At 36.7% G+C, this 16,480-nt stretch overlaps 1 protein-coding gene across 3 annotated transcripts in view; it reads left to right on the top strand.

Annotated features, from left to right (window-relative positions):
• Nucleotides 1-16,480, top strand: part of SLC5A12 (solute carrier family 5 member 12) — a 56,355-nt gene that overhangs the window by 24,189 nt on the left and 15,686 nt on the right. For all 3 annotated transcript variants that reach the window (XM_508335.9, XM_009460119.5, XM_009460120.5), the window contains exons 7-10: nt 1,271-1,400; nt 2,555-2,643; nt 7,205-7,317; nt 13,261-13,328. In XM_508335.9, coding sequence (XP_508335.2) covers nt 1,271-1,400; nt 2,555-2,643; nt 7,205-7,317; nt 13,261-13,328 — 400 coding nt within the window. The remainder of the gene's footprint in view (nt 1-1,270; nt 1,401-2,554; nt 2,644-7,204; nt 7,318-13,260; nt 13,329-16,480) is intronic.

The following is a 16,480-nucleotide window of genomic DNA, read 5'->3' as shown; positions in this document are numbered from 1 at the left end:
TATAGTGACATAAATAATTATAAGGAGTAGAAACTGACAAGAGAGCAGGAAGTGACTGTTACGAATAAGGATGAGCAGGAAAGTCTCTCTAGCCAGCCAGAGCAAAGGCTTGAATAGAGTTGGCCTGAAGGTTGGAGACAGCAAGAGTACAACTAATGCAATTATCGGTATTGCTCATTTTATGTAGCAATTGTATTCCCAAAGCCCACCAAGAAAAACAAACAAACACATAAAAATCATTGCATTGGCAAAATACTTTCAAGGAAGTAGACTTTGAGATAAAAACTTCTTCTAAACTGTGAAGTGAAAACTCCTCTAAATGGGATAATTATCTGGCGTATTTGCCTTATAAATGTGGACTTTGATTTAAGGGTCTTCTGAAAATCAAGTACACCTGTACGGTATAGGTTTTAGAGGACTTTGAAATAAACGTGTGTCTTTACATTTAAATATGATTCCCTTCAAACAATGACTAGATCTTAGACAATGTTCAGCGTTGCTCTCTTGGCCCCCTGCGGCCATCTCCACAGTGAGGTTGTTTATTCTCTCAGGCCAAGGTAAGGCCAGCCTACTTTCATGTCCTCTCTGGAATTGAGGAAATTAGTAAAATTTTCACTTTCAAAGGACAGTAATGAATACAACATAACCGTAGGATACTACAAAAACACCCAGACTGGAATTAGGCATATCTGTGGGTTTTAAAATAAAATGAATTGCACCACATAGTATGGGTAAGATGATCCTAAGTTTTTTGTACTTTCTGTTGTCTTTTTAAAAAACCAACTCTAACTTTTATCTGCATTAATCTCCAAAGTGAATATTTCCAACACTTATCTATTTCTGTGTTAGCTCATTATCCCTCTGGAAAAAGATGTTAAAAATGTAAGTTGCCTTTTTGACAGTTTTATGAATTGAGTAGGGGGAAAATCACTTGAAGTTATATAATATGAGTGATTGGTATGTGAAATTTCATCCAAGAGAATAGATCTCATACCACACATACCAAGGTTTTGCAAAAACTCTTGATTTCAAAGGAAAATTCACTTAAAATCTTACTTTATTTAAATTTGGTAATGAGTCTAAAAATGTAATGTTCTCAAGCAAAAAAAAAAATAGCAAAAGTATAAAGTGTAGTGATTCTTAAAGGCTATAGAATTTTATTTTACTAGCAAAAAGGCCCAAAACCCTTTACCTTGAGTACCTGGTAATGACCTCACCACACTATGATATGGTATACAGGCTACCAATAGGCCCATGTGCTCTTTTCTAGTGCCTTGTATTTTAACTTGCTGGGTCTCTGGATCATTCTGGTGTGTGCTGTCTTCTCTGGCTTAATCATGTACTCTCACTTTAAAGACTGTGACCCTTGGACTTCTGGCATCATCTCAGCACCAGACCAGGTATGGGTTTTCTTGAGGACAGTGGCGAGTGTCTGGAATGAGCGTGCTTCTGGCTATTGGTGGATAATCTTGGCCTTTCTCTTTTTCTTCCTGGACTGCTCACTATTTCTCAAACCCCAAGAAGTTGGTTTCTTTCTTCTCTTGGGTGATATCAGCACCTACCAGGTTCTAATACAGGGGAATGAGTATGTAAAAAAGAGGGTACCTTGGCCAGGCACGGTGGATCACACCTGTAATCCCAGCACTTTGGGAGGCCGAGGCGGGTAGATCACCTGAGGTCAGGAGTTCGAGACCAGTCTGGCCAACATGGCAAAATATCGTCTCTACTAAAAGTACAAAAATTAGCCGGGCAAGGTGGCGGGCACATGTAATCCCAGCTACTCAAGAGGCTGAGGCAGGAGAATTGCTTGAACCTAGGAGGCAGAGGTTGCAGTAAGCCAAGATCGTGCCACTGCACTCCAGCCTGGGCGACAAGAGTGAGACTCCGTCTCAAAAAAAAAAAAAAAAAGAGGGCATCTCATCTTGTTCCTGAAGACAAGGTCTGGCAGCATAGCAAGGCTGGAGAGAGTGGAATGCAGGCTTGAACCATGGCTTTGGATGTTGCTGCTGCCTTTGGACTCTTCCTACAGGTTTCACAGTTGATTAAGGAACCTCAGATTGAAGAAAAAGACCCTTATTTCCACAATGCCTGCCTCTTATCATGTCTTCTCAGCATAACTTAAACATCGTGCTGATATACTATAGTAAACATGGTTTTGAAAACTCCATTTATGGAGAATATGCTCAAGGGAAGTAATCATTTGCCTTCCCTCTCTCTATATATTTAACTGTCCTGATCTGTCAAAGAGGGGCTCCTCTGCCACAAACCTGGATGTAGAGTAGTGCATCATATCTAGATTCCCTGAAGACTTCTTTTAGGGGCTTGATTTTAGGGCTTAGTTGCTAATATTCAGGATAAACAGGAAAGAAAATGGCGTATATTGAAAACAAGGAAAATAAACTTCCTACCTCCTTTTGCTAAACAGCTATGTTCCCACATTTCAAACACTGATGAGAAGACCACTAATCCTATTTTTTTCTCTCTCTTCTCTTTTCTTTTCTTTCTTTCCTCTTTTTATTTATTTATTTTTTTTTATGTTTTGCCTCCTCTTCAGCTGATGCCGTACTTTGTCATGGAGATATTTGCCACAATGCCAGGACTGCCAGGACTTTTTGTGGCTTGTGCCTTCAGTGGAACTCTGAGGTTAGTATAGCAACAACAATCTGATAATGATGATGGAAAGGATAATAAGGATGATGGTGTAGTGATCAACAATATTTAGCAAGCACTCACTGTGTGTAAACTGACCTTCTGAATGTGTTATTTGTATTTGCTCATTAATTGGTACACAACATATGAGCCTAGAACTTTATTCACCATCAGTATACAGATAAGGAAACTGAGATTTAGCAAGATAGAAAAATTACCTATGGTGAGTTAGTAAACTGCAGGGGCTGGATGTAAGCCTTGGTCTGTCCCTACTCAAGAATTTTATGCTCATTATCCTACCTTGTCTGATGCTAATTGCCCCCACACTTTTGTATCACCTTTACATAAAGCAGCTCACTCTTCTGGCTCTTCTCATTCATTTGGCTGCAATATATACAGTCTGCCACATGACATTTCAGTCAATGATGGACTGCATATATGATGATAGCCCTATATTTTAATACCATATTTTTATTATACCTTTTCTATGGTTAAGTACACAAACGCTTTGTGATTGTATTACAATTGCCTACAGTATTCAGGACAGTAACATTCTGTACAGGTTTGTAACCGGGGAGCAATAGGCTATACCATATACCCTAGGTGTATAGCAGACAATGCCATCTAGGTTTGTGTAAGCACATTATGATGTTTGCACAATGATGAAATCACCTAACAATGCATTTTCTCAGAGCACAGCCTTGCTATTAAGCAATGTATGGCTATATATTCTGCACATCTATTCTTTGCATTCCATTGATCTCATCTTTAATAACACACTCAGACAGCTAATAACTTCCATTCCCCAAATAAGGGCATTATTCTAAATACAAAATCATTCATGCATTTATTGTGACAAATATTTTAGAAGGCTTATATTATACCAGACACAGTTGGTAACATCAGGGATACTGCAGATAACAAGACTGATATAAGCATTGTCCTCACTTATATAGAGTTTGCTTTCTAATAGACATGGAAGATGGCCAATATGTGAGTAAAAAAGATAAACAAGATTGTCTCTGAAAATAGCAAATAGTATATAAAGGAAATAACAGTGTGTATCCTAGAGAGAGGTGAAGTCTGAGGATTCTAATTTTGATAGGGTCTTTAAGGAACTCCTTTCTGAATATGTGATATTTGTATTGAAATCTAAAGGATGCAAAAAAGCCAGCTATGTGAAGAGCACAAGCAGGAACATTTACAGGCAGGGGGAAAAGCAAATACTAAAGCCCTGCAGAGACAAACTGTATGGGGTGTTTGAGGAACACAGGAAACACTGGCACCTAAGGCCCTGGAAGGAGAGCAGGTGGGGATGAGTTAGAAGAGGTGAGCAAGAATCAGATCACGACAAGCCTTCATGAAATGGTAGAGTTTGCATTTCAAGTGAAATAGGAAGTCATTAGAAGGTTCGAAACCAAGGGAGTGAGTGACACACAAATTGAAGACTTGGTCTTCTGTGTCAGGAAGATTTGAGCTTTCCTCTTTATATATAAGAAAAATAGCCAATTGACCTAGGTTAAGGACTTTTTTTCTCATTTGTCCATTGTCTATTTGCTTTATTAATGACATTTTTGGCCACGTAAAGATTTTAATTTATATTAATGTTTTACATTATGATTTCAGGATTAACATCATTCTCAGAAAGGTTTCTCCATTCTATGATTATAAATAATCAACCAGACACCATTCTAGTATACTTAAGGTTTTATTAAATATTAATGTTATTAAATTATCTAGACTATACATATAAGAAATTAAGTGAAGTTCCTGCTTTATTTTCTTTGTAAACTAGTAACCAAGTTGTCCCATTTGTCTTTAATAAATAGGCCATCTTTTCACTGCTAACTTGAAATATTACTTTTATTACATTCTATATTCTTCTATGTATTTGATAGCTCTTCTTAATTATCTTTTACATTCTTTTGATCTACTGGTCTTTAGCTATGCCAACACCAATAATTTTGATGACTGTACTTTAAAATATAATTTATCTATTAGGTTAATACCTTAATTAATTTTATTTTACAGAATTTTCCTGATATCTAGGGGTTTTAAAAAAATATTTTTAGTTGATTCTTTGGGGTTTGATTGTAATCAAATATCTACAGATACTCTTGACTTTTTTTCTTTGTTTTTAATAGATGCATTTCTATGTTTATTCTCTTACGTAATTGTGCTTTGAGAACATGATAAATAATTGAGGTAATGTTTTATTATGTACTCTAAAAGGAATATTTGTTTGGTTTTACAATTTAATAAGATATTGACTTTTGGTTTGAAAGGTATTATTTATATTTGAGAATATTCACATAAATTATTTTAAAAGTAGAAGAATAAAATGCATGTATTTATGCTAATTTTAGAAAAGATGTTTATCTGAGTCGTATATTTTGGTAAAATTTTAGCATCTTTGAAATGGTTACATATTTTTGCTCTTTTAAAACTTTTAGTATGTTAATATGTTGACAGATTTCCAAAATAGCAATATCCTTGAATTTATATAATGACTTTACCTTAGGATTTTAATTTAGTGTACTGCTAACTTGTTTTTACTAATATTGTTTTTAGAATTTTGCATCAATAGCACACAGTGACACTGTCCTATGGTGTTGGCACTAGGATCTCAAGGACACTAAGGACAGAGATAATGAGCACCAGAGACTCAAACACCAGTAAGGGTCACACTCTGCCCTTTCTTTCGTCCCTCTCTACATGCTTTATTTTTTGCCCTCTTACTCTGAGGCTCACTGTCTCCAGACTGGAGAAATATGGCTGTTAACAGATTATATCCTCCATAAAAGAATGGTTGATTCCTTTATCCTAAGTCCCAAAGTTTCAAGGAAGAAACACACTGGACGACATATGGTATAGGGAGATTACTACTGCCACAAGCACAAGGAGACTGTGGGGATAGAGAAAGGAAAAGACAGGAGTAGCGATAGAATGGGAAGACAGTGGTTGAGAGGTAGGGGAAAAATATTTCCACTATCTTGTAGCAGCCTTAGAATCTGAAAATTGACGTATGGATACACCTGACTGCCAAAGCAACCCTGCAGAGGTTGTACAAACCTTACCCTTCTGGGCCAAATTCAACTTTCTGCTCCCTCCCGCCCAAAGGATTCAAAGATTAACCTTGATGTTGGAAACTTTCACAAGATGTATATTGAGACAAAGATTTTGGGAGCATAAAAAGTCCTTTTATTTAATCCCCTTCTCTCCTTATTTAACTTTTATGGAGCTCCAGATAGAAGAGGAGTCTGGCAGGGATCACATATCATGTTTTGATTCTTAGAAAAATAAGAATAGTACCCCCAAAGCACTTAGTTTTCAGATATGGGTCTTGGACAGTTTTTACTTCCTATATATATATCACTTAGAGAAGTCATAGCTATATCTTGTTCTCAAGTGAGGACTGGAGGATAGCAGAATAATTTTTAATCAATATCAATGGAAAACTTAAAAATTGCTAGACATCTTTTGTTCATTGGCCTGTTTCTTTTCCAGAATTTTTTTCTCATAGTTGTGATTTTGCATCACTTGAATTGAATATATTATCTGTTCCACTAGCTAAAATATTCCGGGTCTGTATGAGGAATTGAAGAAGGTCTCATTTTATTCTGCAAAGAAAACCCCAACGTTCAGGTCCTCTGTCACCTAAGCAAGTTTTAGGTCCAATAAGATTGAGCTCTGATTGGAAAGTGACAGAGGGAATATTAGAGGTTTTATGCAGTTTGGATTTGTGGCTACTTCCCAGTCTTACCTCTTGCCACTTTCTCTTTTACTGTTATAATATCATTCTAGCAACTCTGGTAGCTTTAGGTTGTTGAATGTAACAGCTCCTTTTTATGTTGAGACATCTATACGTAATTTTTCCTTCATCCTACAACATCTTTTTCCCACTTTGCATGGATTTTCCCAGTGCCTATCTGTCACTTCCAAAGGAAAAAGTTTCCAAACTACATATCAATTTAGGTCTCTGTATGTTCTTACAGCGTCTTGCTATTTTCCTTCACAACTATAAGCAGGTAAATAATTGGTTGTTAAATGTTTGTGTCCCAGTTAGAGTGCAAGATCTACGTCTTTCTGGTTCACCATTGTATGCTTGATACCCAGAATGAATAAAAGGATGTAGAAATAAATGAATGAATAATTAATGAGTGGCAGGCTCTACTGATTCCTGGGTTAGAGTAGTCACTACTTTCTGCCTCCACTCCAACCTGAACACACACATAGACACACACACACATTTCCTCTGGTGCTGCCTGCTAGTTCATTTAACCTCTTGTTAAGGGGAATTAGTGGGTGTTAGATTATGAAAGCCTAGCTTCTTCACTGTAGTTCATGGAAAAATTTTAAGAGCAATAGCATGGAAAAAGATTTGAAAGATGAGTAAAGAGGCCATATAGTTCCCATGGAGTCTCAGAAGATAGAGATATATCTGCATCTGTTTTTTCTAGAGGCCTGCCTTATCTATCTGCCCTGGACAAGAGGGCAGGCTGGTAGCTCCGCCTTATATAGCTTAGACCATGTTCTTACTTTTCTTTCCTTATAGCACCGTGGCTTCCAGCATCAATGCCTTGGCAACAGTGACCTTTGAGGATTTTGTCAAGAGCTGTTTTCCTCATCTCTCCGACAAGCTGAGCACCTGGATCAGTAAAGGCTTATGTAGGTACAGCTGGTGGACTTTCTATTCCATATCATGAAATGTACATGTGGTAGATGTCAAAATCCTGCATGTGCTATTCAGGACACACTTATAAACACATATGCACTGTGAGATATGTGAAGAATCCCACACATAGATTCTTACACTTCCAAAGATCCAGCAGGGTATCAGGAAAGAATGACTAGCTAGTTTACCTTAACTGCCTTTATTTTCAGATACTCTTCTATACTTACCCTACACTCTAGACGAGGCTTATCCAACCCACGGCCTGTGGGCCACATGCGGCCCAGGATGGCTTTGAATGCAGCCCAACACAAATTCGTAAACTTTCTTAAAACATTCTGGAATTTTTTTGTAATTTTTTAAATCTTATCAGCTATCATTAGTATTTGTGTATTTTATGTGTACTCCAAAGCAACTCCTTCTTTCAACGTGGCCCAGGGAAGCCAAAAGATTGGACACCCCTGCAAACTAATCGCATCAATCTCTCTTGATTACACTGTGTGATGGTCATATTAGCCTCTCTACATGGGAAGATGTTGTGCTTACTATGGCCAGTCACTTTGACAAAGAAAAGCCAAATTCTTTTCTAAAGAATTGTTCCTTATTACCAAACTCCCAGTAACCCCCTCAAAGAATAATTGCTCCTTGCTTAATCATGCAATTGCATATTATGTTTATACTCACTTCAGCACTTATCAGAGATAATTGCAGTTTCACAAGGTTTACTTTTTAAAGTATAAACAAATTATGTATTTACTTACTAATAGAAAATAGAGGTAATTTGGGAAAATTTATGTACATTGTTAAATAAAATTATATCTATCTAACTTTGTTCCTGGTTGTTTTTACCGACATACACAATAACATATCGTGTTATTATGTATTTTTTTAAAAACATGGTATTTGAATGATTATACAATATTCTATCAAATGGCTTATTTGCTTAATTTTACGTTATTGTTACTTTTTAAATTTTTTTCATTTTCTTTTAATACTGTGACAAAAAAAAACATGTACATAAACCTTCGACTGCATCTGTAATGTTTTTCCTTAACACGAACTTCTAAAAGAAAATTACCAGGTTAAATAATACAAATTCATTGATATTTCTTGGTACATATTATGAAATATGGTTCTAGTAGTGAATCAATAAGTATGTGTGGCAGCAGTGAGTGTTGATATATATTTTGTGTGCTTAATATTAGTATTTTTTTAAATTGCCCAAGTTAGTGGACAAAATGGCATCAGATTTTTGCTTTAATTTATGTCTTTTGATATATACAGCATTTTTTTCAGATAGTAATGATTTGTATATTTTTGTAAAAAATTATTTTTGCTTTCTGTGTATTTGTTGATGGGACATTGGAAATTTTATTGTTTGTAAAATCTCTTTATATAAAGAGGAAATAAGTCCTCTGTCTATTGTAGAATGTCTCCCAGGTTCCCAGCTTAATTGTTTTTAAACATATTTTCATGTACAGAAAATTTTAATTTTATGTTTGATCAAATATATCATTTATTATTTTACCATTTCTTTATGCTTATATATTTCTTACATTAAAAACATGTTTACTTATATTTCCTTTAGATTGTAAGTACTTTTATATTTTATATTCAGTATATCTAAATTATTTATTTGATTTATAATTTAAGATAATAAACTAAATTTTTTTTTTTTTTTGAGACGGACTTTCACTCTTGTTGGCCAGGCTGGAGTACAATGGCATGATCTTGGCTCACTGCAACCTCCGCCTCCTGGGTTCCTGCCTCAGCCTCCTGAGTAGCTGGGATTACAAGCATGTGCCACCATGCCTGGCTAATTTTTTTTTGTTTTTTTTTAGTAGAGGTGGTTTCTCCATGTTGGTCAGGCTGGTCTCGAAGTCCCAACCTCAGGTGATCCCCCAGCCTTGGCCTCCCAAAGTGATGGAATTACAGGTGTGAGTCACCGCGCCAGGCCACTAAATTGTTTTTCTTATATAGTTCACTTTCCCAGCATTATTCTTTAAATATTCCTCAGTTTTAAAAATATTTTCATTAATAAAATATATAATATAAAGGTTTCTCATCTATAAGAATGTTTCATGTTGTATACTTATTTTCTTTAATTACAAGACTGAACCATCTTGTTTTATATTATAGCCTTGTAGCATTTTATTTAAATGTCTGATAGAACAATTCTCATTTTTCTTTCAGTTTAAAAATTAAAAATGTTTCCATTATAATTTTTACAAAAAAAATTCGGCTATTCATTACCAATTATTCTTTTAAATTAACTTTAAAGTTTACTGCATCGAACCTATCTGAACCCACCACCACCACTCCCCATCCCATGGGATTGCATTAAACATGAAAATGTATTTGGGAATAACTGATATCTTTGTAAGCCTTCCACCTAGCAATAGCATCTACTTTTTTCTATTTAATTGTGTTGTATTTTGTATTTTATGTGTTAAGTATACTCACATCTTCCTCTTTCAACTCCTCTTCCTTCCTCCCCTTTGCTCTCTTAACAATAATGATTTTAATTATGCTATTGTGTTATGTTCCTTACATTATAATAATTAAATTATATGGCCAAGTTTTAAAACTTTATTGTGATCTCTCATATACACATTGCCTAGATTCTCCATTATTATTTTCCTATACTTGCTTTTTCATGTATCCATCCAGTTGTCTATCCATCCATTAATCCATCATATTTTTGATACATTTAAAAGCAAATTGTGGACCTCTGCACACTTCCCCCAAATTATTGTAACATGCACATTGTTAACGATAATTCACTATTTGTTTCAAGTTTTTTAAATGTAAAAAAAAATTCACCTATAATGAAATGAACAAATATTAAATACAACTTTCTTGAGTATTGACGAATGCATACACCTGTGTAACCCAACCACTTATCAGGATATGTGACCTTCACCGTGGAAAGTTCTCCTATGCCTTCTCTAGTCATTCTTTTCTCTCACTCACCCTCCAGAGGCAAATACTGTTCCAATTTTTTCCACCATAGATTAGTTTTACCTCTTCTAGAATTTTATATAAATGGGATCACACCATTGCACTTTTTTTTTTCTTTTTGTGAGACAGAGTTTCACTCTTGTTACCCAGGCTGGAATGCAGTGGTGCGATATCTCGACTCACTGCCACCTCCGCCTCCCGGGTTCAAGGGATTCTCCTGCCTCAGCCTGCGGAGTAGCTGAGACTACAGGCGCATGCCACGACACCCGGCTAAATTTTGTATTTTTTTAGTAGAGACGGGGTTTCACCATGTTGGCCAGGCTGGTCTCAAACTCCTGACCTCAGCTGATCCGCCTGCCTCGGCCTCCCTAAGTGCTGGGATTACAGGCATGAGCCACCGCACCCAGCCTGCACTTTTTTTTTTTTTTTTTTGTAACGTCCTTCTTACGGCATAAAGTTTTTGAGATTACATGATGTTTTGTGTGTGTTCATAGTTTATTCTTTTTTATTGCTCTTAGTATGCCACATATGGATATACCACAGATCTTTTTTTAACATCTGAGTCTATTGATGGGCCTGGGCTGTTCTTGTTTGAGGTCATTATGACTAAAACTGCTATGAATACTCTTGCACAAGTCTTCTTGTGTACGTGTTTCCATTTCTCTTTGATAAGTAGCTAGGCATGGAATTGCTTAGTCAACTATTGTCATTTTAATTTCCTTGCAGTTTTTCCTTATCATACCCGGATCTATCTTCATCTAAACTTATTGGTGTTACACCCTGTCTTCCTGTTCTTTTCATCTTGTTTTCTCTTGACTTGTATGTCCTTGCTTCATTGAGTCTGTGTATCCTTGCAGCATATTAAGATTGCCAAAGTTTTAAACTATTTTTTTCTGGTTCCTAAAGTGAATTATTTGCAGAAAGAATACTATTTATTTCAGTTTTTAGGTTAATATATTCATTCCCATTTTTGGCAACATTTTGTCATGTATTCTATATTTCCTTTCTTTTTTTACTTGTGTTTGAACAAGAAGAGAGGAATGTTGACCACATGTTTGCTAACTGGGTAGCTGAATTGCCTTGATTCTGCTCACTCTCTGAGTTAGAGCTGATAGCAAGTAGATGGGCACTGCTGCCAGTATAATTCCCGATTTCTGGCAGATATTCATGGATACTCTGGATTGAGGTAGAAGTTTCACCTATGCCTGTGTTTTGTTGACTGATCCTCTGAGCTGATGCTGCATTGGGAAAATCCATAGCATTTTCTGCAACTGTGGAGCTTTCACTCCCTCTACTGCTTTGTTTATGGGAGATATTCCAGATGTCTATGAAATTTCCACAAATTTATCCTAAACTTCCTGCCTAGCATGTTGCTGTTGGTTGCAATCTGGTGGAAGGATAAAGATTTTGTGGGGAGGACTGAATCAATTCTCTAGTCAGCACAAAAAAGAAGAACTTATGAATTGAGGGATGGCTGCCTAGAATCTCATTTGAACAGGTAACCATTGGTCCAGTGAGAAGGCAGTCAGAAGGAGAGAAAAAACATGTCTTTCTTCTGTTCTTCAGGCTTATAGGGCTCTCCTTTTTCATGAAGCAATACAAAGTCAGGGCAGACATTGTTTTCTGTAGTCTTATCTATCTATCTAATAGTCTAATAGTAGTCAATCTATCTAATAGTAGCCTATCTATAATAGATAGTTGGAATACTTTTGGAATTTTAGCAAGTGCTTATTGATCAATCTTGAAGTTTCCTTATTTTTGTGTGTCTTATTGAGAAGTTGGAAAAGATAGCCTCAAAGGTTACTAGCCTGATTTCATTTTAAGAGTGGGTTCCTCATAAGGAATATCATGTAATGACTCTGAAATAAAATAATAAAAATGATAAATACATAGTACTTGCTGCGTGCCAGTCACTGTTCTTGGGTATGTGCATATACTTGTTGGATTAATTTGCAAGCAGTTTCTTCCTAGAATGAAAGCTGTTAGAGACAGGAATCACATTCTAACTTTATGGCACTGGCATCTGGTGCAGTGTCTCATCTATGGTTGGTATTCAATAAGATTGAATTAATAGTCACGTTGGGAACTGGGTTGGATATGTAGCTGACAGAGAATGCTCAAAAAGAATCAACACAATAGTTTTCTTTCCATTTCTGACACTGTGTCTCCATCTCTGTCAATCTGCTACTTTTTGCCTATCTTTCTCTCTATTGTTTTGTTTATGTGTTATTATTGGAATTCAGTGTACTTTTGAGATTATTTTTAAACAAAGATGTATAAAAACAATGACTTTTTAAAAGATGGTTTAGAAGAAGATATTATTTTTAAAAGATGACAAAATATATATGCTGATTCATTTAGCGAGCTTTCATGATACCAGAAGAGCCCCATACTCTGAAGGTCCTTTTGGTGATATGGAAACAAACAAATCATTATGTAATGTAACTAAGGACCATAAGGATAATATAAAAAAAAGCGCCAAAGGGAAAAATCTGAAAAACTTTCCAGATTTGCGAAACCTGTTAGGTAGAATGTGTAGACATTATTTAACCATTGTTAAGATGAAAAACTACTGGAGTCCTGGAATTAGTAGCTTCTTTTTCAGCTCCTTGCTGGAGGGTGGTTGCCCAGGAATTAATTTCCACTAATTTTGTCTAGATTAGTCTGGACCTCTCCCACATTTTCATGTTGTTTCCACATAACAGATTTCTTCCAGAAGCTTAGAAGGATAACCCTTGAGGCTGGATAGCAGTTCATTCCGCCTGATGAGGAAGCAGGTCATTGAAACTTTTCCTTGGTAAAGAGACTTCCTAAGTGCCTCTCTTGGGGCTGATGATGGCTGAATGGGGAGGATGGTCCTTGCTGAGATCCCTTTGCAAAGGGCTTGGATCAGAGACAGTTCTGAGTGGGGGCTCAAGGCATCCCTTGAAGTCAGGAATCCCTCAGGAAATTATGATTGTAATTTTTCTTTCTTTCAGGTCTCTTATTTGGCGTGATGTGTACCTCTATGGCTGTGGCTGCATCTGTCATGGGAGGTGTTGTGCAGGTAACGAAAGAAGGAAAAGACACATTTGGTTTCACTGGAACTTCCCCCCACTCTCTTTTAATGTCTTGCCTCTTCCTCCAAGATCCAAAGGCTGACATTTAATGATACCAGCTCCAAATTAAAAATAAATGTAAAATGCATGTAAAATCAATTCTCTAGTCAGCACAAAAAAGAAGAACTTATCTTTTCAGAAAGAGAAATCACTTTCTGAAGGGGAAACTATTAAATCACTTTCAGAAGGAGAAACGATTAAAACTAGTAATGGGATAGTGAGATAAAATTAGAAACTCTTAAAAATTCCGATCTGAGAATTTATTATCCTGATATGAAAGTAGTGATAAAAATAGTAAAACCAATAATAATTCACATTTATGTAACACTTACTATGTTCTGGGCAGAGTCCTAGATGTATTATTTCATTTAATCTTCATCACTTCTCTTAAAGGTAGTATAATTAATGCACTAATTTTCCAGATGAAGGAACTAGGAAGTAACTGTCTCAAAGTTACATAATTAAAGAGTGGTAGAACTGGGATATCTGCTCACCTCCACCTATCATCCAAGCCGAACTCACAACTCCCAATTCCATAAAATATCAGTGCTAAAAGGAACCTTATGGATAATCTGTTTCAACATCTTCATTTTGCAGGTGATTACAGGAAAAAAAGTGAAAATACCCTGTTCAAGTTCTCACAGTTAGTGGAAAAACTAGGTTTATGACTCAAGTCTCCTGAGCCACGCATCCCCATTCCTCATGTTGCCCAACTCACAAAGCAGCATCAGATAAGCACATATTCAGATTCTACTCCGATTCTCTCAGTCCCGTTGTGTCTTTGTGGGTTTTTTTGTTTGTTTGTTTGTTTGTTTGTTTGAGACAGAGTCTCACTCTGTCACCCAGGCTGGATTACAGTAGTGTGATTTTGGTTCACTGCAACCTCTGCCTCCCAGGTTCAAGCAATTCTCCTGCCTCAGCCTCCTGAGTAGCTGGGATTACAGGTGCCCAGTTAATTTTTGTAGTTTTAGTAGAGATGGAGTTTTGCCATATTTGCCAGACTGGTCTTGAACTTCTGACCTCAAGAGATCCACTAGCCTCGGCCTCCGAGTGTTGGGATTACAGATGTGAGCCACTACGCCTGGCCTTTTGTAATCTGAACATTATTTAGAGTTTCTTATCATGGCATAAGTTTTCAATAAATGTTTTTCAAATGAAGATATGAGTCACAGTAAGTGAATAGTAATCATTAATGTTTATAGAAGATCTTCCAGTTCCCAGAACAGTGTAACTTACTTGATCCTTCCAATGACTACTTAGATATGTTCCATTACTTCCATTTTAAGATTCAGGGAACAAATCTGGGAGAGCTAAGTGATGGAATAATTCACCTGTCTACATAAAAGAACTTGTGGAACATGATGTCCTTTCTAAAAGGCCATTAACTACTGTTTCATCACAGATGCTTTGTAATCCCTTCATGTTTGAAGCACTCTGATAGATACCCATCTACACAGCAGAAGTGGCAAGGTGGTGAGGTTTGTCTTTAGTGATCTCAGGCACTTATTTTAGGTTTATTTTCCTATTCATGGAACCTATATTTCCAAGTTGCTTCTGATGTCTTGTGCGCCACAATAATATTTACTCTTAAGAAAGTATCATCATGTCCAACTGGTGATTTGAGTCACTAAATTGTTTTCTTCCAGAGATATTTCCATTGTGAGCTCCTCTGCAATTGAAGTATGAGGGGCTCCAGATAGGCAAGGACTCCTCCAAAGACTGGTGGAAAACAATTCTTGTAGTGAGGAGGAAGTCGTGAGTGATGCCCTCATCTGCCTGCCTTAGTTCAGATGAGTATCCTGGGCCCACCTTCTTGATTGATTAAGATGTGTGCCACGCAGTTTAAGAGATGTTGATAGGCAAGAAATGAAAACCCTGACCTCTCCTTTCCTAGGAGAGGTATTTTTCTCTAAGGTGGTCCACTCATTTCTCTGAACACATCTGACTTTGACGGGCAAAAAAAGGCAACTATAATTCCCTTATTTAATTTTCCAAACACCCTTGCTAAATTGAATTTAATGGCACAACATTCATATTCAGAATTTACATATGGGAAGAAGACAAGAACCCAGGTACTATAGGGATGAGATATAGAGCCTGGTTTAATTTCATGTCATGTTTCTGAAACCACCCCGTAATGGTGTGTGTTTATGGGTGGTGCTGAGGCTGACAGTGGGGGCAGCTTAAGTCCCTTAAACAAAGGCCATTTCAATGTTTTTGTTAAAGACTGTAGAAAATATGTTCTGGAAAGCCTCATCCTATGACATGCTCCAAGAAAGAAAATTTCCACAGTCAAAAGACTTTGGAGCACACTGCACACTATATTCCACGCCCCAAAATCCACATGATACAGGGGCATATTGAAGGCTCTGAAAAATAAACCCCTCACTTGAAACATGTGACCACAGAACCATAATCGGGTGGAGAATAGAGGGGCAGGAGGGGCTGGGGTCAAATAGCAGCAGGGAAGATCAGTTACTGATTTGCCCAGCTCCCTTTGAGAAAGGTCATTCTGTCCAATATGCTGCTGTCCTAATGATGATCAGCTAATTCTGCTAAGAGCTGTTAATGACTTTTAGGTGCATTTTAATCTCAACTTGAGAAAAAACTTCCTAGATATCATAACAGTTCAGCAAACAAATGGCATGCCTCAGGGATCAGAGCTCACTAATAGAGCAGGTTAGAGCAGTAATAAAAAGATAATAATAGTAGTAGTCAACATTTTGGTGCCCTTATGTGCTCCATAGTCTTCAGTCATTATTCTGTGCTTTTTCTTGGATTCCACATTGAACTACTCACCAAACCCCATGTCCCCCACATGGGAAGCAAGTATTAGCATACCCACGTGACATGTGAGGAAGCTAAGGCATAGCAAGGTAAAATATCCTGCCCAAGCCCCAAAGGCAACCCTAACCCCAATGCACAAAGCTGTTGTCCTGTTCTTGCAGGAATGGCTTAGAAGGGATTTGGACATTGGGGAGGAGGCTGAATTACATAAGCTGTAAGTCTTCCTCTAATTAAACATGCTTAATATTAACAAAAGAAAGGTAAAAAATAAAATTAGTTTGCTTTTGTACACTACAGAAATATACATAGTTTT

This window comes from Pan troglodytes, chromosome 9 (genome assembly GCF_028858775.2).
Source record: "Pan troglodytes isolate AG18354 chromosome 9, NHGRI_mPanTro3-v2.0_pri, whole genome shotgun sequence".
Taxonomy (NCBI): Eukaryota; Metazoa; Chordata; class Mammalia; order Primates; family Hominidae; genus Pan; species Pan troglodytes.
The sequence above is the reverse complement of the archived record's forward strand: the minus strand, read 5'-3'. Positions and strand labels throughout refer to the sequence as shown.